Genomic DNA, 27944 nt, shown 5'->3' with positions numbered 1-27944 from the left:
AAACACCAAGGCTCTACCCTGGACCTACTGAACCAGAAATTATGGGGATAAGACTCAAGAATCTATATTTTTTCATCAGTCCCCTAGATGACTGTGATACAAGCCATAAAATTTGAGACCCATTGTTCTATATTACACGACTAAGAAAGAGAGGGCATCAACTCTCTTTTTACTCTTCTGTCTAGCTCCCTGTTCCAACCTTGGCTTTTTTGGGGTGACTATGAGCTAATTCTCTCTGGGATGAATCTAAATATTATCCTAGTAATTCCCGCATGTTCCTCTCCCCACACTACTTGCACTTGTGTAAATGTAAATCACAGGCCACAATAGTAACTACTCTGTAGGGCTATACTGTACTTATGGTTACCTTTGCCAAGAAAAAAAAATATATTCGTACATGGTTAAAACCAACAAGCAAGAAATTCCAGTATTTAGGAAGACACAAGTAACCAAAGACAAACCTGTAGGCTGGTCACTGTGAAGTTGGCTATCAATCGGATGACCTCAGGGTAGTTTTCCACTTTTACCAATTCTCCCAGTTGATAGTTACTCTTCAATCGGGCCAGTAGTCTGCAAAACTCATGGTAATTGTTTGGGTCTGATAAACTCTGGCAGTAGCAGAGGAGAAAAATAAAATGTAAAATGTGCCTTAACATACTTCAAGAATGATGTATACTTGAGATGGCATGGGGGAAGGGGTAGAATCTACTTTTTAACTTCTGGGCTGCAGGTCATGATTCAGAATGATACATCTGCATAATGTTCAGAAACAATTTTTTAAAGTCACTTTGAAAAGGGACAGTCACATTTATTATCTCATATGTTCACAATAATAATCACATGAGATGACATTATTAGCCTCAATGGACAGAGTTTGAAACAGAAGCCCAGGAGGATCACACTGAGGCTGTAAAGCTCATTATAGCAGAAGTGGGCACGACCTAAGACGTGACTGACTTGTTTTCTTATTGTTACCAATCAAAGGAAATCTAATGAAATTTTCATTTCCACGTCTGTCAAACTGATCATTCAGCACAACTAACTGATAGTTAGCAAAGTTATACAAATGTTTCATATATTTATATCACTTACTGTAATTTATTCATATAGTAGTGTTTATATGACATAGCAAATATTACAGCTATTTTAAAATCTATTCTACCAGTATATTTAATTGTATGTTTCCTGATATGTCTTCTTCTGTTAGCATATGTGGGCTAAGACTTTGTTTTGTTCACCCGTGTATCCCTGGCACAGAGTAGGTACTCAATGTAATTTGTTGAATGAATAAATGAATTTTAAAAAGAGGGACAAAACTGAGTATATTTTGAAATAAACTGCTTTTTAATTTTCTTCTAGTATAGAGAAGTGATACTTTCAAAAAAATACTGAATCACTGGGACTTCAAAAGACAAAAAGGGCAATCGAGTTATGAAATTAACGTTTGAAAGAAGTATCTTCCTTCCCACCTAAAAGCAGCCCTGTATACTTAGGTTACTGATAAACATTTTTTAAAAATGGTAAACAAAATCAAAAACCAAATGTTAGATTTTTTTTTTTTTTTGAGACGGAGTCTTACTCTGTCGCCCAAGCTGGAGCGCAATGGCATGATCTCGGCTTACTGCAACCTCTGCCTCCCGGGTTCAAGCGATTCTCCTGCCTCAGCCTCCCGAGTAGCTGGGATTACAGGCACACGCCACCATGGCCAGCTAATTTTTTTTGTAGTTTTAGTAGAGACAGGGTTTCACTATGTTGGCCAGGCTGGTCTTGAGCTCCTGACCTCAAGTGATCTGCCCACCTTGGCCTCCCAAAGTGTTGGGATTACAGGCGTGAGCCTCTGTGCCCGGAGATGTTAGATTCTTAATTTCTTGGGGGGAAAAATGACTAGCTTCTTCCTTATTTCCTTATAGCGAAGTGATTCTTTCCTGTAACTCCTACATTTCTGAAGCTGGAGGATATAAGCTCCTCTTTTGGGCAAATAATCTCAGAATTGGCCTACAAATAGAGATTCACATCAGTCTTCCCTGAAGAACAGACTGAATTGTTTACTGGGCCTCGGGATGGATTTCCTTCTGACTCGTAACAGCTGGGCATACACTAATCCTATACATATGTAAATTCTCAGATAAACTTACCTGTGGGTTTTCCAGTATTCGTTTAACACCATCAACAAGATGAGAGAGAAACTTGGCCCTCTCTGCATTGTTAAACAGGGATCTTCTGACTGAAGCGATCTGTACCAAGCAGGATAATACCTAAATGCAGGGCAGAACCCAAACACAACGATTAAAAAGACTGTACAGTTACTTTCACCAGAAACGTTCCACCTCCTACAATATCCTTCTTTAGGATATCTGAAGCAACATTATTTTAAAAAGAGAAAAGAAAAGAACACAGATCCAAGCAGACCATAGCAGCCCGTTAAATTCAGTTTGGAAATTCCCTTAGGTACAAATTCCTTTGACCACTCCAATGGCATCTTTGTTCTTGCTGAGATACGTTATTTCACCCTTAAAAATATCGAGCAATTTATACTTTAAAGTTTTAGATTTAGTTTTCTTGGCTAATCTGAGTTTGACATGTAGATGTTATGTGCTTATGTCATTACATGCTATAAAGAAATAAGCGTATCGGCCGGGCGTGGTGGCTCACGCCTGTAATCCCAGCACTCTGGGAGGCTGAGGCGGGCAGATCACGAGGTCAGGAATTTGAGACCAGCCTGGCAAACATAGTGAAACCCCATCTCTACCAAAAATACAAAAAATTAGCTGGGCGTGGTGGTAGGCACCTGTAATCCCAGGTACTTGGGAGGCTGAGGGAGGAGAATCGCTTGAAGCTGGGAGGCGGAGGCTGCTGCAGTGAGCCGAGATCGCGCCACTGCACTCCAGCCCGGGCAACAGTGAGAGACTCCATCTCAAAAACAAAAAAAAGAAAAAAAAAAAAAAAAAGAAATAAGCATATCATATCTGGGCCCTAAAAAAAGCCAGCTTTGGGCAGGCGTGGTGGCTCACGCCCGTAATCCCAGCACTTTGGGAGGCTGAAACAGGCAGATCACCTGAGGTCGGGAGTTTGAGACCAGCCTGACCAACATGGAGAAACCCTGTCTCTACTGAAAATACAAAATTAGCTGGGCGTGGTGGCTCATGCCTGTAATTCCAACTACTCAGGAGGCTGAGGCAGGAGAATCGCTTGAACCCATGGGTAGTGCCATTCCACTCTAGCATGGGCAACAAGATCAAAACTCTGCCTCAAACAAACAAAAAAACACAACCCAGCTTTATCCCTGAAGACATTTCCCCCTGTTCCCACTGTGTTAGATAGTTACATTCTCTGTTTGCCCCTCTAGATCTGCTTTCGACCCTTTTCCACCCTGCCCTATTCCCTAGGAGGCTGACCTCTGTTGAGGAGAGCAGCCAAGCTCCCTTGCCCTCTGGCTTCTAGTTGGCTTCAACCAATGGAAAGTACAAGCAGGAGATTAGAGGGCAGAGGGAACAGGGTACCCCTCTTCCGACCATCCAGCTGGCTATGCAGTGGCAGAGTTTCTCTAGTGATGGCTGTAGTTCTTGTTGTCCAGCCCTCCTCTAAGACACACAGCTTCAACTCTCTCCAGGTTTCCTTCACTTGCCCTTTGAGGCTCCCCACTACTGCCAGCCCCAGGGGCATGCACCACCACCCCGTGCTGGTGTCCCTTAATTTTACCCATACCTTTGCAAGTAGTACTTTCTTAATCATCCCTCTTGACTGTGCTACCTTTTCTTGCAGTAACCTTAACGATACACCCGACAACACTGAAATCATGTTTCAGCAAACACAAAGGTCTACATTAATTTGGAGAAGTGATACAATGGCCAGAAAAGTCCTCTACTGAACAAACACTATGCACACCACTCATTACTTCACTGTGTTTTCTTTATATATTTTGTGTATAACACCAACCGGTAATTTACACCAACAATCTGAAATACCAGACCAATAGTATTTTAGAACCTGAATGAATTTGGAGGTTTTAGGTTAATTATGGCTTTAAAGGAGAAATACACCATTCCCAATAGCTTTCAAATGTTATTCAGGGTAAGTATGCAAATTAGCCTTCTCATCACAGTTTCCATTTATGACAATCTAATGTACACCTAAGGGGTTTTCTGAGTCAGGACAATCTTAATAGTTCAACTAGACAGTATTAGGTGAATCCCCAGGTGCTAGCCTGTGGCCGTTTGAGGAACAGCATAAAGTCAGATCCACGATGAGACCCAAAAGAGCTTGACCATCTGCAGGAATTGGCCTTTAGACAGGAATAATTTAAAAATAATTAAGACTTTATGGCTGGAACCTTTAGGCTACAAGCTTAATCTCAAAAGACTAGATAACTAGCCTAGTATTTCTATGCTTTACTTGTATAATTTTATAAAACAAAACGAATATAAGGTTCATTCACCATTGCTATCTTCTATGAATAGGTTTGCTTTAAGAAACGGTAGTCCTGACTCACCAGAGGTGAAAATGAAGGAGGGATGGAATGATACAGGTCAAAAAACAGCTGCAGGGTTGAAGAATCTAAGAAGGCTGGGGAAGAAAAAGACAAAAGACATCACTTTATTAAGTATGAACATTGCCGCTGGCGTACTTCCAGCACCATACATCAGGGAGCACATCCTTCTGCCTACTTATCTTACAGAGTATTTATTTCCTTTGGAAGTGATAAGCAAATACGGGCTTTTTGGTTTCCCTTTTTCTTTTCTCTTTTTTTTTGAGACGGAGTCTCCCTCTGTAGCCCAGGCTGGAGTGCAATGGCGAGATCTCGGCTCACTGCAACCTTTGCCTCCCAGGTCCCGGTTTAAAGGATTCTCCTGCCTCAGCCTCCAGAGTAGCTGGGATTACAGGCACGTGCCACCATGCCCAGCTAATTTTTGTATTTTTAGTAGAGACGGGGTTTCACCATGTTTGCCAGGCTGGTCTTGAACTCCTGACATAGTGATCTGCCTGCCTCGGCCTCCCAAAGTGCTGGGATTACAGGCGTGAGCCACCACGCCCGGCCTCTTTTCTTTTTTTCAAAGTACTATTTTAGCTTCTCTAAGAAACAGATTTCTTCAATTCTCTGAGAACTTAACCTGAACACCTCTGTCCATAAAAAGAATTTAAAACTTTTATCCTTCTGGAATACAAAGACAAACATAAGAACAAGTTGTTGTGTTTGATTTTGTTTTTAAAGATAGTTATTACCCTAAATAGATTACGGAAGTCTCTAGGCAATTAATGCAAGAAGGTGAAATATATATCTATTATTAATCAGCAATTTTAAAAGTTCTTTGACACTGGGGGATCTATGAGATTACTCCAACAACCTCCCCAACATTATAAAATAGATGTTACTGGCTGGGCACAGTGGCTCACACCTGTAGTTCCAGCACTCTGGGAGGCCAAGGTAGGAGAATCACTTGAACCCAGGAGTTCAAGACTAGCTTGGGCAACACTGTGAGACCCCAATTCTACAAAACATAAACAAACAAAATTAGCCGGGTGTGGTGGCATGTGCCTGTAGTTCCAGATACTTGGGAGGCTGAGATGGGAAGACTGCTTGAGTCCAGGAGGTTGAGGATGCACTGAGCTGTGATCGTGCCACTGCACTCCAGCCTGGGTGACAGAGTGAGACCCTGTCTTTAAAAAACAAACAAACAAAAAAAGACGTTAGAATTTTTTCTCAATTCTCCCTCAGAATACACAGGAGTTGCCAGGAGTTCTTTAGATCATTCTACAGACACTCTGTAGGGGAGTGACAGCCTTTGAGGTGGAGGAAGTTCTGTTACCTGATCTCCAGCTGGTGGGAATCTGCACTGTACACAGGTCGTCTGAGGACTCATCAGTGGAAGTGCCGATGAAGTCAAAGTTGAGGCAGTTATGAGTGAGCTTGAGCAGTTGCATGAGCAAGCCATGCTGACTTTCATCATTCAAGTTTAGATTCTTTCCTGAAGCCTGTAAAAATTACCACATAATGAGTCCCCAAAATCACTCCTCTCTTCCCAGCTTGCTCCCAGACTCAACAAAGCTGTTAAGTCAAAAAAGGAGGGCTATATGTTAGCACAGTAAAATGTCCCCTTCTCTCCAAAGATGTGGTACTTCTATCACCTGTGACTATGAAAATACCTAGCTCCTTATATACTATTAAAACATATTTACTATAAAAACATGAAGTTGGTATTTAAAGAAAGCCCTGTTTTAACACTTACTATACTCCTCACACAATGTAGACATAATGGTCACAGAGAATTCTGAAGCAATATGGCTCCTGTGGTCATTTTATTGGCATGTGAGATCCTAGTTATTTCTAGACAGGGCTGGGATTAAACTCTGGAGGGAGCTCTGAGGATGCTTAACACCCTGCCCTACTTTCTTTCCTCGTTTTTACAACCACCATCACCAAAAATCTCTCAAACCAGAATTAAAATCATCATTGAATTTTATTTACTCATTGCAATGTACCTGCAGACTACAGGTGAGTACTGGCCATAGCTACTGTGCCTGTCCCATTCCAAGGTTATACCAGCTGAGCCTCCGTGACTGGCTGGCTAATTATTTGTTCCTGATGGTATCAGTAAGGAGGATTCAATCCTTAGTTTTCTCAAAAGCTTTTCCCCTCCAGTGGGTGCAACAGCTTTTGCTAGGCAGCTTTGCTTAACCCGAGGATTATTTGGGAATTCTAAGGTAAAACTAAGTCATTGAGGAAAAAGATGAATATCGTTAACTGGAATAACAGAAAGAATACAAACTGGCTTCCAAAACTAAAATTGGGAAATGTTGGAAAATAAGAACAAAACCACAAAAATGAACAAAAAGCCAGAGGCTAACCCTATTTAGCTTTCTATAGGGACAAAGCATCCGAGCTGTGTTACAACTGTGTGGAACTCCCAGCTTAACACTTCTTTCTTAGTTCAGCTCTATCAATAAATGAATTGAAAACACCAACTTTCGATTTTAACACAGGTAATTTCCTTATGTGATACTGTCTACTCCTCCAGGTTATTAAATCTAAATGGATGTTAAAAATTCAAAATCTACTTTTCCTTACAGATGTTACTTGTTTATGTGCTGCTTTTAACTCAGCGGGGGACAGGGGAACCAGCCTGGTTTCTGTATGCTAACAACGTAGTCTGAACCTACTTTCAGAGCACTAAGAATCCAAACACCATAAAACTAACATGCTTTCGCACCATATAGAAAGATTTTATGTGGTTATAAAAACAACAACAACAGAACTTCAAACTCTGAGTTAGGTAAACTAGATCCCTTTAAGATAGGAGTATGGGATAAGTGCTCACTTACTGCTCTTTACCTAGGGGAACTGATCTGAAACAGGGAAGTGACAATCATTTCTCCAACCTCAGTGGTCACTCTGACCAGTTTCTTCAATGCCTCTATGAGTCTTATATAAGAGATGATGATTAAACAGATGCATAAACTCTCGTGGGATCAGTTAAAAGCTGACATTTAACAAGTTCCCATCCATTCTCATTCTTTCAAAAGAAACTGGGAAATATGACCTAAACTACATGCTCACCTGTTTTAGTAAATTGCAGGAAAGTGTGAAGATATCAAATAATGATGAATCGCGAAAAGAAGAGGCTATTTTTCTGTGCTTGGTTAAAGGATGGGTGGTGTCTGCCTGTGCAGAAAAAGAAGAAACCAATGCAAAGAATTAATTGCAAAAAAAGTATTTTTCATGTAGACTTCCTATAAGCTAGAAGGATTTCCAGTAAGAGCAACATAAACATAAAATACATTTTTAACATTTAAATTATTGTGAAACGCTATCTAGTGAAAGGATGGAGGATAGTAAACTGCTAATAGCCAGGGTATCCTTTCTCTCTAGCTTACAGAGGGAAAACAAAAGGATGGATAATCTCTGCTGCAAATTCTTATTTTCCTCTGTATTCAGGGAGGTAAAACTTAAATTGTTGGCAGACGTTACTGATAATTACTTTCATGTTGTACTGTGGCTTAATGGGCCAGGCGTGGTGACTCACCTCTGTAATTCTAGAACTTTGGGAGGTTGAGGCAGGAGGATCATTTGAGCCCAGAAGCAGGCACAGTAAGACCCCCCACCACCTCTAAAAACTAAAAAAAAATAAAATAAAAAAATAAAAAAATCGGTGTGGTGGTGCATGCCTGTAAGTCCTAGCTACTCAGGAGGGCCTGGAGCCCAGGCATTCGTGGCAGCACTGCACTCCAGCTTGGGCAGCAGAGTGAGATCCTGTCTCTTAAACACCCACAGACAGAGTAACAACGCTTTGATTTCAGTAAGCAAAACTCAAAACAAAAACAAAAACAAAAAAAAACCCTCAATGCTGAAGTTACTGCAGAATTTACAAATGACAACAGCCCATAATATTCGCCTCCTTTTCTAACCTATTTCAACATATTCTCTATACCCCAGAAGTGAAAACTTAATTTAAGTAGTTGTATTGGTCTCTGACTTTCCCTGTTCTTGTCTTTTCAGCTAAATTTATGTTTTTGTGGTTAAGAACTAAATCTTTTACTTCTTTAGTATGCTCCCAGTCCTAACACACAGTAGGCACTCAATATGTGGAATAAAATAACTTCAAAGTTGTCAGGAGTATTTTCAGTCTAACCATGTACTGAAAGCTTAAATCTCTTCTGTTTACTGATCAATTCATCCAAGAGGAGACTCATTTTGTTTTTGCCACATTAAAGTGTAAGGCAGTAAGATTACTGACAATCAAGTCTTCTTAATTTTATTTCTAGGTTCTAAGTAAGAATAGTGACAGAAATATACTTTCTTTTTTGAATCTGACAATCACAAAACAATGGAAAATTCAAATTGTTTAGAGGCTCAAAATATTCTCCAATTCTTGCTTCTGTCATTGTGTTATCATGTGTCTTAGATAATAAAGGTCTTGCTAGATTATGTATCATACAATGTTATACTGATCATAACACAGAGAATGATTACACACTAAATGCTACACAAAATTTCATCACTTTCTTAGAAAAGTAAAATCTTGAAGTTTTTTATTATACATATATCAAAATTTATGTACTCTGTGGGGCCAAGCTTCAAAGGGGAAAACATTAAGTCCACAATCTCTATCCTTAGTTAATGCATCTGCTCTTCTGCTGCAAAGATAAGAGTGGTTAAATAGTACATTAGTTGTTAAGAACACAGGCCCTAGAATAAGACTATTTGGGTTTGAATCACATCTGTTGCTTGTGAAACCTTAGGCAAATGATTTCATCTTTATGTGCCTCAGTTTCCTGATCCAGAAAATGGGATAAACACAGTACCTACCTTATATGATTGTTCTGAGAATAAAATTAGTTACTATAAAGTGCTTAGAATGGTGGTAACAGTAATCACTCAAAAGTGTAAGCTGTTATTATTTTGGTAATTACTGATCACAACGGGGATTGCATGTGGCAAGAAAACACAACATGGACTCCCAATTTTCACAGGCTCTAAGCTAACACATTTGAAATAGGACCAACTCACAGTTAAGATTTCTCAGGGTTAATAAAAATGTCTGCAGAATTATGAGCAATAGCAACAGTAATGCTGATATCATTAATATGCTTCCAACTTAAGGGTGAGATGTTATAACTAATATTGATACGGGCCTGTTCTATAATCACAAATTTTTAGCTGGATAAAAAAGTAAATGACTAAAATATAGCCAGGGCAGAAGAAAGCCACTGGTGTTTCCTCTGTAGTATTCTGTGGCATCAATGACCATTTAAAAAATTTAAAGTATATAGGAGCAGAAGGGGCACATAAAAGGTCGACCTTTATGGTCTCTTTTTTGAAGTCATTCTCTTTCATGGGCAAGGCAGTAGTATTTTGCTTTTTTTGAGATGGAGTTTCGCTCTTGTTGCCCAAGCTGGAGTGCAATAGCGCGATCTTGGCTCGCTGCAACCTCCACCTCCCGGGTTCAAGCGATTCTCCTGCCTGTCTCCCAAGTCACTGGGACTACAGGCACATGCCACCACGCCCGGCTAATTTTTTGTATTTTTAGTAGAAACAGGGTTTCAACATGTTAGCCAGGCTGGTCTTGATCTCCTGACCTCAGGTGATCCGCCTGCCTCGGCCTCCCAAAGTGCTGGGATCGCTTTTATCTCTAAAATGATAATTAGTACCAATAAAAAAAAAAAAAAAGCTAAGATGGAGAAGGGGAAAACAACCTGGAGACAGAAAGGGAACAGGACAAAAAGTGAGGTGAGTTGCAATTACAGAGGAAAACCCAATGGAACTATTTTGTTTCAAAAGGGCATTAATCACTTACCGCAAAAGCACACAACTGCCAAAAAAGATCATCCCACACACAGCAGAAAACACCAATACTAAGAAAAAATATGGCACTTACTTCAATGAGGAAGGCTGTAGCACTTACTTGATTAATTTCATTGGTTAGCTGAGATAAAATTGTGACACCAATGATGCAGTATTCAACACTATCCTGGTTAAAAAAAGTATAAGGTAGAAAGAGTTGTCATGTGTGCTTGGTTTTGGCATTTGGAATGCACTCATACTTTCGAATGATGGGTTCCTGTGTCATTAGTAAAACTGCCTAGACAAGGCAGCAAGGAATCATAGTTTAAAACTGTTGTTTTGCTGGACATAAAACCTAACTGTCACCACAAAGGAAGACTGTCAAATCTGACTTCATCAAAATTTAAAACTTTTACATTAAAAAAATTCCCATAAGCATTACAGCATATACATTTTTAAAAAGTAAATTGCAAAACACATCACCAAAGTAAATGACAAGTAAGTAACACATTTTATAAAGAGAATGCATAAAACAATAAGCAAAAGGTAAAGAATCCGAGGAAGTGTGGTTAAGATATAAATAGAAGTTCACAGAAAAACAAATATAAGCAATAAATAAACATATCAAAATTTATCCAGTCTCACTCATAACCCAAACAATAAGATACCAATTTTTTTAACCTATTAAATTAGAAAAATTAAGTTTAGCTTCCAGGGCTGAGGTAAGCAGGTCCTCTTATCAACTGTTTGTGGAAGTAGATACAGTCATGAGTCACTGAATGATGGCGACACGTTCTACGAAATGTGTTATTAGAGGATTTCACTGTTGTGCTAACATCATAGAGTGTACTTACATAAACCTAGATGGTACAATCTACTACACATCTAGGCTGTATGGTACAGGCTATTGTTCCTAGGCACAAACTTGTACACCATGTGACTATACTGTGGGCAACTATAACAATGGTAAGTGTTTGTGTATCTAAACATAGCAAAGATAAAGTAAAAATTCAGCATAAAAGATTTTTTTTTTAAAAAGCTACACCTGTATAGGGCGCTTACCATGAATGGAGTTTACAGGATTGAAAGTTGTTCTGGGTGAGTCAGTGAGTGAGTGGTGAGTGGATGTGAAAGCCGAGGACATTGCTGTACACCACTACAGACTTTATAAATATGTACACTTAGGCCACACTAAATTTACTTAAAAAATAAATTGTGCTACAACATTAAGACAGTTCGACATCACTAGGCTCCATTTTTTTCCCAGCTCCATTATAATTTTACGGGACTGCTGTTGTATATGTGGTCTACTGTTGACCAAAACATCATCATGAAGTGCATGCTGTATAACTTTTTTGAGGATAACTTGGAAATATCTTTCCAAGGCTAGGAATTGACCCTACAAACGCACTTATTCAAAATATATGTACTGGGCTATTCACTGAAGTATTAATTTAACACTCGAAAGAAATGCCCATCTATAAAATATTAACTAATTAATTAATCATATTTTTGCTTGGGACCATACGTAGGAATTTGAAAGACTGAGACATGGTTTGTTTTTGCCAACATGCAAACACTACCAAGACCTATTAAGGGTAAAAAACATGCAGAAGAGAATATATCATATAATTCTATTTTGTGTCATGTTTAAAAAGTAGATAAGCGTGTTAAGTTGTGTGTGTGTGTGTGTGTGTGTTTATATATATGTATATGCTGGTTCTCCCATTCCCATTTCATCAAATATATACACTGTACCTGTAAAAACCTTGTGACGTCTGTGATTGCATTTCTGAAGACATAGTCATCCTTCTGACAGTCAAACCAGCCCAGTTTTGTGATTCTGGCATATAACTGAATAAGTGCTTGTGTCACGAAAGTAGCCAACTTCGGCCGAGTGGCAAGGTAGTTGAGCACATAGTTCCCTATTAAAAAAAAACAAGAAACAAAACCAATCCACATAATAGAAAGCTCTGCCAGAGAAGGGTGTATATCTTTAGACATGCTAAATGGCCAAGAAATTATAAATTTAGACTATTTAATGCAAACTGTCTTAATTATTTATGCTACTGTTCCAAATGGGACTTTAAATTTAAGATTAGTAGGTGTTCTAATTCAGAATTTTATTTTGTCACATGAAGAATTTGCAGTATAGCTGCTTTGACTCTATCCCTAGGTAGCTAAAGAACGTGGTCTACACAGAATTCAAAATCATTAACAATGTTTTTGTTAGTTATTAGTGGCAGTAAAGAAAAGATGAATGAAGAAATCTCCCGATAACAAAAGGGAGGACTTAGGCTTTATCCAGAAGTTATTGCGTCGGGCCCTTCACTTTCATGAGCCCCAAATTCTGGAAACGAACTGGATTCTAGACATTTTGTATGGTTAGCAATCTCAGCATATCATTGAACAAACACATACATTTGACTATTACTAGCACATCACTAAACAAACTATTTTCTTCAAGACAGAACAGAAAATTCTCCACTTACGAATATCTATTCGCTGTTCCAATGGTAGGGGGTTGTTTGTGCGTGATACAAGCTTGGTAAGGCATGTAGCTGCCAGTAACTGGGAGTAAGAGGACTGTGAAAAGAGAGGGAAAAAGGACTTAAAATTGTACTGAGTAAGCCAGTCACAAGGTTTTTAACTTGGAGATCTCTGCTGAGATTCAAGAAAAGGCAATCAGTTTTGGCAGATTTGATCCTCTGGATTTTAGAGGGTCTACTGCTCTGAGGAAAAATGAACCACATAGCATAAGTTTATTTAGCTGACTTCAACAATGAACAACGGGGAAGATAAAGTGAACCGTCTGATCAAGCTGAATCTAATAGAGATATCTGCTTCACTCTGAGGGACAGACACTAGAGGGCATCTTTTTCAGAAAAACAGATTAGAAAAAAATCTCTCCCCTCATTTAAACCAAGAAATCTCCCCTCAGTATCTGTTATAATGATATTTCAAAGTTTCACCTCAAAATATTTCTATGGCATGATATTGGGGAAAAAAGAAAAGAAGTATTAGAGGAAACCATCACACTATGCTGTATAGTTAATCTCCAAATTGTATCTTTCCATTAGCGCAGCTATCAATCAGCTATTGGGCTGGGGAATGTATATGATAGTTTAAAAGTAAACTTAAGGTTATTTGTGAGAAAGAAAAATTATGCCTTAAGCAATGGAATAGCTTTATCACATTCTCAAATGTGGGTTAAACAAGTTTTAACCTTACGGAGACTCAAAGCATTCCATTTGATCAAAATGCCTAAGGAAGAATTCCTCCGTGTGGCTATATTATATACAATGCCATAAAACACGAACAGGCTCAGAAGCATTGAAGTATTTTAATCAAGGGTCAAGGACAATTTTCTATGACACAGAAAGTCCTTAAGATGGTAGTCCCTCAGACTATCCATTTATGTTAATATTACATAATACCACCAGGTATAAAAATTTAAGATTAGTGGTGAGAGAGACTGTACTGTCGCTCCAGCAGGAGTTAGCTGGCAGAGCTAGCTGGGCATCTCCCACAGGACAAATACAAGTGCATCAATCCAAACACCAAGTGATTTAAGAGAAATATATAAAACACTATGTGCGTAAAACAGAACAGACCACCACACAGTCTTTGACCATGACTTTGTATCATTCAGATATTTGGGGAAAAAGTTATACCCCTCAGCTACTAATGGATAATTTCAACCAATTATAATTTGTTCTATTTATTGTATAAACAATATTATAATATTAATAAAAAGTCAAAAATAAAGTCAACTAGAATTCTATCCTCTCAACCAATTAACTTTCATTTTTTCACATTTCATTCCAGTCTTAAGGATACTTTTTGGACAGCAAATTTTGATTAACCAATTCTTTAGGGATTACTGTTGTTCAGAATACCACATGGCATTATCATTTCTATTTTCACCTTTTTCCACACACACAAGAATGATGGCTAATATATGTGCCTTTTCTTGGTGTTTTCTCTTTCATCTGTGAAAGAGCGTAATATAGGTAAGCACGACTGGGAAGCTGTTTGAGGATTAGGAAAAATATGAGGACTGTACTTTATGTTGCCACTTTATCAAAAGAAGGCCAGTGCTTGCTGCTGAAGTCTAGCTGGGATATGCCTCTCATGATGCCCTTTCACGGGACTCTGGGGGGATCCCACCCTTCCCAAGACTTCCATCTTGCCAAATATAGTGATTTTATCAAATTATATCTCAGAAACATTATTTTGATCACTGCAATGCCATTTTTAAGCTGGAGGAGGTTCTAATTCCATTTAAAATCCTACAATCTCCTGTAATTTCATTGTCAAGGTCACTGTTCCTGGATTTGTAAGGCAATAAACAGTAGCTGTGGCAGAGAGGACACAAAACACAGAGAAGACTGAGGATCTTGTACTAGGACTTTGGATTAAAAAGGTCATTTATTGGCCGGGTGTGGTGGCTCACGTCTGTAATCCCATCACTTTGGGAGGCCGAGGCGGGTGGATCACCTGAGGTCAGGAGATCGAGACCAGCCTGACCAACACGGAGAAACCCCGTCTCTACTAAAAAAAAAATACAAAATTAGCCAGGCTTGGTGGTGCATGCCTGTGATCCCAGCTACTCGGGAGGCTGAGGCAGGAGAATCACTTGAACCCGGGAGGTGGAGGTTGCAGTGAGCCAAGATCGCGCCATTGCACTCCAGCCTGGGCAACAAGAGTGAAACTCTGTCTCAAAAATAAATAAATAAACAAACACAAAGGTCATTTATCTACAGTCCTATCTTATTCTGGAAAGGACAGGATGTGGCACTTAAATGTAAAAGCAGAAAACAAGTTCTGGAAATTTAGGATGAAAAATTACAGAACAGAAATGCATGTTCAAAGAGATTTTCTTGATGAGACTGTATGGCTGTTTTGCCAACCTGGTAGGTATGGTACTTCTTAAAAGTGAAAATAAGTCAGGGACACCTAGAAAAATCAGGGAACAGAAGCCATCCCAAGCCATTCCTACACAGAGAACCAGAATAAAGTTTCCTAAGCGCCCGTTATCCTTTAGGATTTTCAGATCTTACGCACACTTCCTCTTTCGAGGAGTAGCTGGCACTTGCTCAGGCAATCAGGGCTGTTGGTAAATTCAACCAAGGCTTTCTCTGCCTGGAGTCGAGTGGTTGTGTCTGTGGTTTCATACAGCTGTTTGCACAGATTCTCTAGTTGGGCCAGGCTCTGGAAAAGATCAGTCAGGAAAGAAAACAGTTCAGCCTACTACAAATGTAAGCAACTGTGCTTAAAATTAATAAACAAAGATAAATAATAATCAGTAAAGAAAGAATTGCTTCTGTACTGAGGAGAACCTGGGTAACATTCACCTAATAACCATTTATAGGTCTCTTTATTTGATGCTATAGAAGACAAAATGGTAAGATGCTTAAAATACCTATATACTTTTTCATCATTCCCTTGAGGACCAATCATACATGATACATTTTTCCACTTGCAAATACCCAGCCTCCTAAGCTTTCCTAAAAGGCTTTGAAATAAAAATTCAGAATTTACTTATTCTGCTATTAATGTAAAAAGTGTGAAATACTAGAGGCACGGCTACTAAAATTAAGCACATAAACATGATATAAGTACCACATACATTTTCATATAGCTTTAAATATTCCTTTGAGTAGTAGTTATTAGCTTACAATAATGTATATGCGTAAAGATGGTCACCCGTACGAGAAAACCTCTAGAGAAAGCTTCAAGATGTATTTACGCACCTTCCTCCCTGGATCCCTCATGTCTAAAGTTCAGCAGACTCTCTTCTGTTGCACTTTAAACTCTTACTTCGGTTCCAAATTTAAAATGAAAGCGTCAAAATAAATTCAACCCTAGCATATGCTCACTCAGAGATAAGACAAGGGAAACACCCACAAGCAAACTCTTCTCTCCAAATCTTGAGCCAGTTCCAGGGAGGCAGGAAGGGGTATGGCTGTGTGCTTTGGTCAAAAACCCATAGGGAGGCATATATACTTGCACTTAATGTGGTGTTTAAAGGCAAAGAGGAAAGTAACTAATTAAGACTATACTTAAATATCACCTTTCACTGACTGAAGTGGAGAGTAAACATCTGTTAGCCTTTAAAGGAATGGTTTGGACTTTAAGAAAAAATTGGAGCCTATTTTCACCAGCAGCAAGGATAGTTTGAGATATCCTACTATTAGAAAGGACAATTCTGACAAGAACAAAAATAATAATAATTAAACCAACCTGTGTAAATTGCCTAAAATATATTACACAGCCAGTCTGCCCAAGGCTTTCATTATCACTTTATTTCATTACACTGTGTCTTTATAAATCACAGCTTTTCCACTAAGTAGGAAAGCCTTTGGGGCAGGATTCATATTTTACTCAACCCGATTAATAAATTTCCAACACTAACTGAAAGGAAACAAGAACGATGAATACTGACGCCCTAAGATCATCAGTCCTACTTCAGACAGCCCCCAAAAGAACAAAACAACCTTGCCCTTAAAACGAAACAAACCATCTTTCAAAACATCTTGGGATTTTGATTAGGCTTATGTTTAACTTGTTTCTGACTTCCAGGGGTCCCACTTAATCTCTTCTTCAATTCAAAAGCACAGAGAAAATCGCAATTGCAAAGTCAGATCTCAGGCAATAAAGTTCTACAAGTAGTACCTGAGTTTATTCACATGGCTTATGAACACAAGTAGAAAATAAGGCTAATTACATACATTCCATAAAATACATGCAAAAGCCATTTTTATGCTTGCCAGTACTGCTCAAGACCTTATTGAGAATTGAATCAGTTTAATTATAACCACTCACATTCCTAAACAAGGCATTAAATCTCCTTCACAAGGTTTTGTTTCAACATTGAAATCTATTTCCCCCCCTCCTACAAAATGATTCCCTTAAAAAAAAAAAAAAAGAAAAAAATTATTTAGGAAAATAGGTAACAAGAAAGACATCGAGAAAGACACTGTTTAACTAAAACGTAAGCTGCTATAAAACCTGGCATCAGGTATTGGGGAGTAGCAGCAGCCTCAGAACCTCCACAGCCATCACACACTTTGAGCTTTCCAACATCCTGAACAGACACTCCCTGAACAGTCCTGATGCTTATGGTATAATGGCTCTCCTTAAAGTCTGATCAATCAGTTCCCGTGGTTCCCCCACTGCAACTCTTGTTTATGTTTATTACAACAAAGTTGTTCACATGACAATGTCTAAGCATCTGTTACAGGTAGTTCCTTACTGCTAAAAACCTACATGCAGGTTATGGTAGGCTTTTTGTTGTTGTTTTGTTTTGATTTGCTTTAATTTAGCAGACAAAACATACTGCAGGGTAAGTCTGGTAATGAGTTCTCAGCTCAGGAAACAAGACTGTTTAAAAAACAAAAACGCAATTTGACCACTTACACAGTTTGAAGAACGACAGCTCCACTTTTTTTTTTGTTCCCAGAAGAACAAATGGGAAACAATTTTGTTTTCCTAAACAATTAGTGGAAACATCTGAAAAACAGGGTCATTTTCTTTGGGTTGCCCACACTACCGATGAAGGAGAGAGGAATGAGACATTAACATTTATGCTTTTTTAGTTACCAGCGTTTTCAAAACAAATTTAATGGTTAGGTTCTTTTGAATCATCTTTTTTTTGGCCTAGCATAAAATAATTTACCCTACAATTATTTGATTAGCTATAACAACTAGTACTTCACACTAAGGGTGGCCGACTACACACCACAGCGCTGTCCTTGGCATGATAACATCTATGTCCAATGTTTTCCTAGTCGCCAGTTCTTATTAAGGATATCTATTCTTTGATGCCACTTTGGTCAGAGAAAATCCTCCAGAGAAGAATGTCTATTTTCTGTTCCTGAAAAATTGCCTATAATCCATGGGAAACTTCTTGTCTCGCTGGAATAGAAAAGCACATTTGGTGAAATGCTTTATAAAAGTGAAAGGTGATCTTCAGCTAGCAAAATACTGCTTTTTAGTATAAGAAACTCATGAGGATTAATTCCCAAACCTAGAACCAGACCGATTTTACCAACAATAATTACGATGAAGGTATTAAAAGAATGCATCTTCTTTAAAATGTAGCAACACCAGTATTTTAGTCTATTCAACTTGGATAGAGGACATGCAGCTAAGTTATTCTTATTTCAACATAAGGCGAGATTTGTTGAGATTACAGACCTTAGAATATAATAATTTGTCTGACAAGGTGCCTCTAGATTAGGGGAAAATAAAGATTTTGTTTGTACATTAGATGTTATATTACTCCACAAAGCAGAATACCTCAGATTTTACTTTGTTTGTATATAGTATTGCTCTTTAAATAGCCCAATGGTTATACTTTTTTTTTTTTTTTTTTGAGACGGAGTCTCACTCTGTCGCCCAGGCTGGAGTGCAGTGGTGTGCTCTCGGCTCACTGTAACCTCCGCCTCCTGGGTTCAAGCGATTCTCCTGCCTCAGCCTCCTGAGTAGCTGGGACTACAGGCGCGTGCCACCACGCCCAGCTAATTTTTTATATTTTTAGTAGAGACGGGGTTTCACCATATTGGCCAGGCTGGTCTTGAACTCCTGACCTTATGATTTGCCTGGCTTGGCCTCCCAAAGTGCTGGGATTACAGGCGTGAGCCACCGTGCCCGGTCTATACTTTTAAATTAGCCTCACTGCTTAAAAAAATCCGCATGGAGAGTTCCAATCAGAGACTACGATTCTTGCTTTTAGGAAGGAGTCAATGACACTCCCAATAACATTGAGTACTGAACTAGACATAAGCATAATCCTTGGGTGACCAGTCAGATCCGCAGGTGTTCTGAAGAGCACATTCTTAACCTGACTGCCACCCAGCCATCTGAGATGAGCAGAAGCTGCCATCATGTTACAAAATATAGGCGCAACACAGAGAAGTTCTAGAAAACTTAGATTTGTAGCTGAATTATCATAATTCGAATGCCACAAATATATAAAGAATTGCCAAAAACCCAAGCCACTTTCACCCTTTTCACAAACCCTTTTAATTTTTATCCCCCTTAGTTGCAATTTTTCTGTGTACTGGGAAACACTGTGTTGAGTAAATTAAAATATTTATACTGAACCTTGCCAGAAAATGAACCATTTTAAGGACCTAGAAGGTTAATTGACATATAAATTACATTTTAATCTATTTAATAAGGCATTCTTATAGTCAATAATTGAGTATCCAATTATCAGAGATAATAAAAGAAACTTTAAAAATTCAGTAACAACAATTACTGTTAGGTTAGAAGCTGAATGGCAAAACAGTATGTTGAGTATATTACCATTTGTGATGCATGTTAGTAAATTTATAGAAGAAAACCTAGATGAATACAAACCAAACTTAATTGTCTCTGGGAAGTGAGAATATGAGAGACTTTCAATTTCTGTAACCTTGGAAATTTTGACCACAACCACATATTCCTCTGTAAGCAGAAAAAAATCCTAACAACTGTAAAGATAAGCATTTTTTAAAAGGGCAATTTAAGCTACATTCTTTTCCTAAATTAACTCTTCACATTAGTAACATTTTACTAGTTAACAGCTGATTCTGTTACCAATCAGAATTCATAGAACAATTCACAAAACCTACCAGACAAAAAACTATTCACAAGGCTAAAAAAAAAAAAAACAAAAACAAAAAACTACATTTGCATTTATTACTAATTTTATTTTCTTTTTTCTTACCAGTGCTGGTAGTTTTAGTGGCCTGAAAAGAACATTTAAGGTTTCTTCTTGTTTATAAATTTATACGAAAGGCAATCGTGGTGGCCAAAGTCATCTTGGTTTATAGATGTATCAGTAGACCTCTCAAAAGTTACTTACTACAATAGAGTTCACAGGGCAAACTCGCTTGCTCTTTGAATGTTTATAAGTGCACACTATTTATTTTTTAAACTCATTTTAAGGAAAAAGTTTACCAAGTCAGTGCCAAATACTTGTTTACGTAATTTACAAGAGAATAAGTCAAGCAGCCAATAAACAAATGAAAAGGTGTGCAACCTCAATAATCATCAGGGAATGTAAATTCAAATCATGATGAGATAGCCATTAGAATGACTAAAATGAGGCAGGGCGTGGTGGCTCATGCCTGTAATCCCAGCACTTTGGGAGGCTCAGGCGGGCAGATCACATGACAGCTGCAGTTTGAGACCAGCATGGCCGACGTGATGAAACCCCGTCTCTACTAAAAGTACAAAACTTAGTTGAATGTGGTGGCATGTGCCTGTAGTCCCAGCTACTTGGGAGGCTGAGGCCGGACAATCTCTTGAACCCAGGAGGTAGAGGTTGCAGTGAGCCAAGATCCTGCCACTGATCCTGCCACTGCACTCCAGCCTGGGCGACAGAGTGAGACTCTGTCTCAGAAAAACAAAACAAAATGAAAAAAAGGACTAAAATGAAAAAGCCAAGATCAAGTGTTAGCATGTGGAACAACCAGAACTCGTATGTTGCTAGTTTAGTCTGAATTGATTCAAATACATTGGAAAACTGGGAGTATAAAGGTACACATATGGAGGCTGTGCACAGTGGCTCACACCTATAATCCCAGCACTTCAGGAGGCTGAGGTGGGAGGACTGCTTGAGCCCAGGAGTTCAGAACCAGCTTGAGCAATATAGGGAGACTCCGCCTCTACAAATAATAACAAAAAAATTAGCTGGGCGTGGTAGCGTGCCCTTGTCATCCCAAGTATGCAAGAGGCTGAGGCAGGAGGATTGTCCAAGTCTGGAAGGTCAAGACTGCAGTGAGCTGTGATCGTGCCACTGTACTCCAGCCTGGGTGACAGAGTGAGACCCTGTCTCAAAAAAAGAAAAAAAAAAAAACACCCTGTGACCCAGCTATTCCACTCCTAGATACACACTCAATGGAGATGCGTACTAAGCTCACTCATGGCAGCCCTAAATGTTAACAGTTCCCAAATAGAAAGCCAAATGCCCATCAATAGCAGTATGGATGTTTCATTTCTTAATTTGTGTGCTGGTTACCCAGGCATGTGCAGTTTGTGAAAATTCACTGAGTTTGTGTATCTCTAATTTGCATACTTTAATTATTTATATATTTATAATTCATGTATTTTTCTGTATGTATGGATGAATGCCATAGTTCTGCCCAAATTCTCTAGTTACATATTGTCATCGATTACTTTTTAATACTAATGGAAAAGAAGTTTTCATCAACAACCTACAGCTGCACTTTAGATTCAGAATGCTTTAGTTTTACAACGCTAAATGCTTTTACAACCACGACTCCCATTAGTTTCTCAGGAAGAACTAAGGTAAGACTAAGAGAGTGAGTAACACTTTTGGTTGCAGATGCTGTGTATGTCTACTACGGTAAAACAAGATAAAATACTTATTTTCAGCAAGTGATAATGCTATGCCAGAGCCCGGCGTGCATGAGATAAGGATGGCAAGTCTGCTACCATATGAGACTGCAAAATTCTACATTTACTTCAAAATACTAATCAATTCTAACTTGTAATAAACACATATGATCTTTGTGTTGTGGGTAATATGTGGCCAAAACACATGCAAACAAATTATTTCATGAAGTAAATAGCCAGAATGTACCTAGTCACTTAATGGTTTATTGACTTGTAAGTTTAACCCAAAAGCATTCTCTTAAGTTCTCACCAGAAACTGGCTTGGATTCCTTCTCATAGTCACTAACGGTGCAGAGGAAAGAAAGCTGCAGGGCAATGTGAATCCTCTAAAGGAGAGGTTTCAATCTGACGCCCTGAAACGGGCCCACAGTCATTTTTGGTTTTTGTCTTGCACTGTGGTTTTAAAGTGACACAGCTGGCAATATTTCACACTATCTGGTTTTCCAGCTTCCTGTGAAAAATGAGAAGCTCTGAAAGCACTGGGTCTGCAAAGGGTCACAGAGGGAGTGCTTTCCTGGGCAGGCTCTCTCCAGTTCCCCATGGCTCCTCTGTCGACAGCTGTTTTCTCCCCTTGCTCTCCTGCAATTTTGTCTCCTATCAGTGGTTCATTCCTGGATGTCAAACTTAAAAAGTGTCATGCATGATAGGACAACAGATTTGGGCTGAACTTTGGGTACTACTGCTTCACCAAATTTGGTTAAAACACAAGGAACTACGTAAAACTTAGGCAGAGAAGAGTTCGGTTGATACTGGATCGTTAGATACTGGTCTTAACGTATGACTGTGGGTGAGTTAACTTCCAGGAACTTCAGTTTCTCATAGGTAAAGTAAATGCATTTTGTTACATGATTTTTAAAAGACACTTCCAGTTCTAAGATTCTTTGACTGCAATAAACTATCCATCATATTTTAATTATATTAGTGAATGAGAATTCCAAGTTAACAAATATTGAAGTTAAAATGATCATGAAAACGATGATTAGGACTTTTTTTTTTTAAAGTGAGAATGGTATTTTAAAAAAATAAATTGGTAACACTCACATCCTTGTGACTGTAGTGTAGGATCTTTACCCACAAACAACTTCAGTGACCTAGCAGCAGGAACAAGGTTTCTTTTGGAGTTGATTCAATACAGAGTAATGGGTAAGATTTTAGGTGGCAGACAAATCCCTACTCCTCCGTCTACTGTAGGAGCATGACTTAACTTACTCAAATCATTCAAATATTTTCCCTTTCTTTTACATAGAAATAACACCCACTTTACAAGGTTGTAAAAGTCAATGAAGTAATGTGTGTACACTGCTAATTATTACTGGCTATTATTGATTATACTGGCTACCAAAAACTCTGGAGAATAGCAGCTTTTTTATTGCTTGCATGAGTGCACACAAAATCTGCACTGTTTCTTCTAAGGCGATTATAAATGCCCTTTCCCCTGTAGGGCCAGGGGCATCAGGGATCAAATATATAATTGATCCTCATTATTCGCAGATTCTGTTTTGTGAATTCACCTACTCACTAAAATGTATTTGTAATCATCAAATCCATATTCGCTCAGGGTGTTTCTGCAGTCATTCATGCACATGGACAGAGTGGTCAACAATTTGAGTTACCTGACTTACACAATCCCAGCTGAGGCTCAACACTGCCATGCTTTGCCTCTTTTTTTTTTTTTTTTTTTTTTTTGGAGACAGAGTCTTGCTCTGTCACCCAGGCTGGAGTGTAGTGGCGCGAACTCGGCTCACTGCAACCTCTACCTCCCGGGTTCAAGTGATTCTGCTGCCTCAGTCTCCCAAGTAGCTGGGATTACACAAAACCATGTTTGGCTGGTTTTTGTATTTTTAGTAGAGATGGGGTTTTCCCCATGTTGGCCAGGCTGGTCTCCAACTCCTGACCTCAGGTGATCCACCCACCTCAGCCTCCCAAAGCACTGGGATTATAGGCATGCGCAACCATGCCCGGCCTTGCTTTGCCTTGTTTCAGCTTTCACACTAAACAACTGTAAGGTCCTTTACGGGGTTTTTTTTTTTCACTGCCATGTTTCTTGCAGTTTTGTGCTTTTTGTCGGTAATTTCACTGCTTAACGTGGCCCACAGAGTGCTGAAGTGCTATGTCGAGTTCCTAAGGGCAAGACGGCTGTGATGTAACTTATGGTGAAATTGTGTGTTAGATAAATTTCATTCAGTCATGAGTTACTGTGCTTTTGGCCATTAGTTTAATGCTAATAAATCAACAATATGGTTTAAAGTGTCTTTAAACAAAAACACAAATAAAACATGGTTACATATTGCTTGTTTGACGCAAATGTGGTGACTAGCAGCTGGCCTGAATCTAACCCTATACTTCCCCTAGGAGCAATGGGTCAGTATTTGCTAATTCAGTGTTCTCGGTGACTTTATAGAACATGACAACAAGGAATAATGAGGATCAGTTTTATTTCTGGCACCACTGGGTGGGATTCAGTACATACTTCTCCATAGAAACATAATTATATTTATTGCCACTTTTTAAAGGTATTTGTTCAAATAGAAGTATTTGTTAGCCTATGTAATTTCCATATTAATGTCTGTACAACTGTCTCAAACGTTTGCTTAAATTGCCATTTCTATTAATTATGCATGAATTATGACTTTTCATAATTCTTGCACTTAGGAACTAGACATAGACAGCACTTCAGCACTCTGTGGGCCATTTTAAGCAGTGGAATTACCAACAAAAAGCACAAAACTGCAGGAAACATGGCAGTGGGAAAAAAAAAACCCGGAAAGGACCTTACAGTTGTTTACAGTGTGAAAGCTGAAACAAGAAGGCAAAGCAAGGCCAGGCATGGTTGTGCATGCCTATAATCCCAGTGAGCACAGTGCATGGACTGGGATGGAAATGCAAAGTACAAGAGTGTCTGGCACACAGTAGGAGCTTCATAAGAACGTCTTAACATTGGGTAAGTCTAACTCTTAAAGCTTCCAAAGGAAATTCGTATTAAAATGGCAGATTGATCACATATCTAATTTTGTTCCCTTCCCAAACCTAACTAACACAACACTAAAGGTATTCAAAACAAAACCGAAGCCCTAAACCCTCAGGATCCCACAAGGATAGATAGGGAAGACAGGAAAGGGGACAACAGCAACATAATTTTGGCATACAGAAAAATCAATGGTAACTGACTTAAATGAACTAAGAAAGCCAAATCCCTAGCCAGCAGTGAGAAAAGCTGAACAAACTTCATTTATGCTACATGCTCAGATGTTAAGGTGAAGTGGGGTGGCCCAAAGAAGGAGAAACAGGGTGAAAGTATCTTTGAGAAGTTAAGATTCCCAGATAGTCCTCCTCACTGTATGCCTCTCAGTAACTGTCCCTCTCTTTGGCTGAGAGACACCAAGCCAGTCAAAAGCACATCTGAAGCTATGGGCACCCTGTAACAAATAGATCAATGAAGTGGGAGTGCCGCTGAGTCTTCCCTCACTAGGATCCACCGAGAAATTTCAGTGTGCAGACATACTCTTTAGGCAGGAGTTTGGAAGATTTTCCCGAGAATCTCATTAGCTACAAAGCAAAAAGTTGCAGATACACTAATATGCAGGTTACTCCACAAATGGCACACCTGATTACTCTCCCATGATGCCTCAGCAGACAAGCCTCGCCACGCTTTCAGAGGTTCCAGTCAACTCTGTATTATCTTAATCTTGATCATGAGCAAATAATCAAGTATTATCAGAAATCTGAAGAAAGCCTTTAACATGGAAGATAGACAGCTAAACAAGCACGCAAAAAGCAATCTGGAACAAGTAAAAACTATATAGGGAGAAGGAAACTTGACCAAAAAACAAAAGATGAAAACATACAATTAAGCCCAAAATTGCAAGTGTGGAATAACAGGATGCACAAAAAGAAAAAAAAAAAAAGACATTCAAAGAACATAAAAAGAGATGTTAGAAAATAAACATATGATGACAGAGACAAAAATATTCTATTGAAAGGTGGGAAAATAAAGTTAAAATCTCACAGACAACAGAGCAAAAGGACCAAGAGGGAAAGAGCAAAGTTTAAAAAAATCAGAGACCCAGTTCCATAGGCCTAACATCCAATTAACAGGAGTTACAGAAAGACAGAACAGAGAATGGTGAAGGAAAGGAAGTTATCAACAAAATAATTTGAGATAACTTCCTAGAACTGAAAAACATCAGTTGCCAGAATGGAGTGTCCACCCAATGCCAGCATAATACATGAAAGTCAACCCACACCCGAGGCACACCACTGGGAAACCTCAGAAACCTGATGACAAAGAGAAGATTCCATATGCTGCTTTTAGCAGAGAGAGAAACACAGAAAACAAAACAGGATCAGGAATCAGATGGCTCTGGACATCACAAAAGGAACACTGGAAACAAGAAGCCAACAGAACAATTCCTGCGAAATCCTCTAGAGAAAGAGCTCCAGCATAGAAGGCTATACTTAGCCAAGGAAGGAATCATGTGTGAGTAGAACAAAGTTATCTTTGGGGGTGTAAGGCCACAAAAATCTATCCTCCATGCTCCCCTTTTTGAAGAGCTACTACGGAATATACTTCACACCAAAGTAAAGTGTAATTCCATAAAAAGGTAAGCACGGGGGCTGGGCGCAGTGGCTCATGCCCGTAATCCCAGCACTTTGGGAGGCTGAGGCGGGTGGATCACAAGGTCAAGAGATCAAGACCATCCTGGCCAACACGGTGAAATCCCGTCTCTACTAAAAATACAAAAATTAGCCAGGCACGGTGGTGGGCACCTGTAGTCCGAGCTACTTGGGAGGCCGAGGCAGGAGAATCACATAAACCCAGGAAGCGGAGGTTGCAGTGAGCCGAGATTATGCCACTGCACTCCAGCCTGGAGACAGAGCGAGACTCCATCTCAAAAAAAAAAAAAAAAAAAAAAAAAAAAAAAAAAGGTAAGCACAGAATACAGGCCGTGAGTTATATGGCCATGCTGATCCTATGAAACCCAACAGAGAAGAGGGATATCAAGGAAACCCCTGGAAGGACGGCAAAGGGCCCAGGACAACAACTGTGAGTTGGCCATTAAGAGCATCCAGGCCTTATTCAAGCAATGTGGCTTCAGGGACAAGTCATGTTCACAGAATCATCACCAAGATCCCTGCCACCACTGCCTACTTCATCCTGAGGACAGAATACCTGGATGAGAATTCTCATTTAAGATTTCACCTTAATCCGTGTTGAAGTTTAGTGTACAGAAAAGCCCTCAATTGACAAAGTAAACACTGTACTTTAAATTTGGAAAGTTTTTCTACAAAGGTGCACCATCATTTTTAACTAATGTTCCAAAGACAAAAGACAGTTTGAGTTCTGATAAGGAGGAAAAAAACCCCCATATACCTGGCTTTTGCCACCTTCACTCCTTCTTCATAAAAAAGAAGGTTGTTTAATTCCTTTTATGGAACTTGATTCTGCATGGACAATATTAAAAGACCAAAACAACGTACTCCACTATGAAAATGGCTGAGTATGAAAGATTATACAGGCCAGGCAGATTACTTGAAGAAAGAATGCCAATATTCAGCTATTTGAGAACCCAAATTTGCAGTGTTAAACAACCATGTATGTAAATAAACTTTCCTGCTATATTACCATTTCCCTAAAAACTGCATTTTTTATAAGCAGGTCTATACTGTAATAGCTCAGTACTCCTAAGAATGTTAACTAACATCTAAAATAACTTAAATTGATGTGATCAACTTAATGTCTTATCAATTTTTTCCTTACAATAGTGATGTTTACCATACAGCAAACAAGGTCAAACAACTGACTTCTAAAGTTCAGAAAGTGATAACCTACTGGCTAGATATTAAAGCAGTCAAAATATGAGAAAGAGTTGTATAAACTCACTTCATTAAGTTCTGGTTTCCAAGAGCTATTTGTTTTTGAGTTCTCATGTAAGCTACACTGCAGAGGGACACTGTTGGGCCGGTGCACATTTATTATTTATTTCATTTATTTATTTATTTATTTTTTTTGAGATGGAGTCTCACTCTGTTACCCAGGCTGGAGTGCAGTGGCAAGATCTCAGCTCACTGCAACCTCCACCTCCCGGGTTCAAGCGATTCTCCTGCCTTAGCCTCCCGAGTAGCTGGGATTACAGGTGTGTGCCACCACACCTGGCTAATTTTTGAATTTTTAGTAGAGATGGGGTTTCACCATGTTGGTCAGGCTGGTCACGAACTCCTGACCTCGTGATCCGCCTGTCTTGGCTTCCCAATGTGC

At 39.0% G+C, this 27944-nt stretch overlaps 1 protein-coding gene across 4 annotated transcripts in view; it reads right to left on the bottom strand.

Annotated features, from left to right (window-relative positions):
- XPO7 (exportin 7) overlaps positions 1 to 27944 on the bottom strand; it is an 87618-nt gene that overhangs the window by 24188 nt on the left and 35486 nt on the right. For 2 of the 4 annotated variants that reach the window (XM_055349554.2, XM_019032472.4), the window contains exons 2-10: positions 15344 to 15490; positions 12769 to 12862; positions 12035 to 12201; positions 10398 to 10463; positions 7553 to 7657; positions 5805 to 5970; positions 4490 to 4563; positions 2136 to 2255; positions 462 to 608 (exon numbers count right to left, since the gene is read on the bottom strand). In XM_055349554.2, coding sequence (XP_055205529.2) covers positions 462 to 608; positions 2136 to 2255; positions 4490 to 4563; positions 5805 to 5970; positions 7553 to 7657; positions 10398 to 10463; positions 12035 to 12201; positions 12769 to 12862; positions 15344 to 15490 — 1086 coding nt within the window. Of the gene's footprint in view, positions 1 to 461; positions 609 to 2135; positions 2256 to 4489; positions 4564 to 5804; positions 5971 to 7552; positions 7658 to 10370; positions 10464 to 12034; positions 12202 to 12768; positions 12863 to 15343; positions 15491 to 27944 lie in introns of all 4 variants that reach the window. The other 2 variants (XM_055349553.2, XM_055349555.2) reach the window with 1 other exon arrangement.

Source organism: Gorilla gorilla, chromosome 7 (assembly GCF_029281585.2).
Source record: "Gorilla gorilla gorilla isolate KB3781 chromosome 7, NHGRI_mGorGor1-v2.1_pri, whole genome shotgun sequence".
Lineage (NCBI taxonomy): Eukaryota > Metazoa > Chordata > Mammalia > Primates > Hominidae > Gorilla > Gorilla gorilla.
The sequence above is the reverse complement of the archived record's forward strand: the minus strand, read 5'-3'. Positions and strand labels throughout refer to the sequence as shown.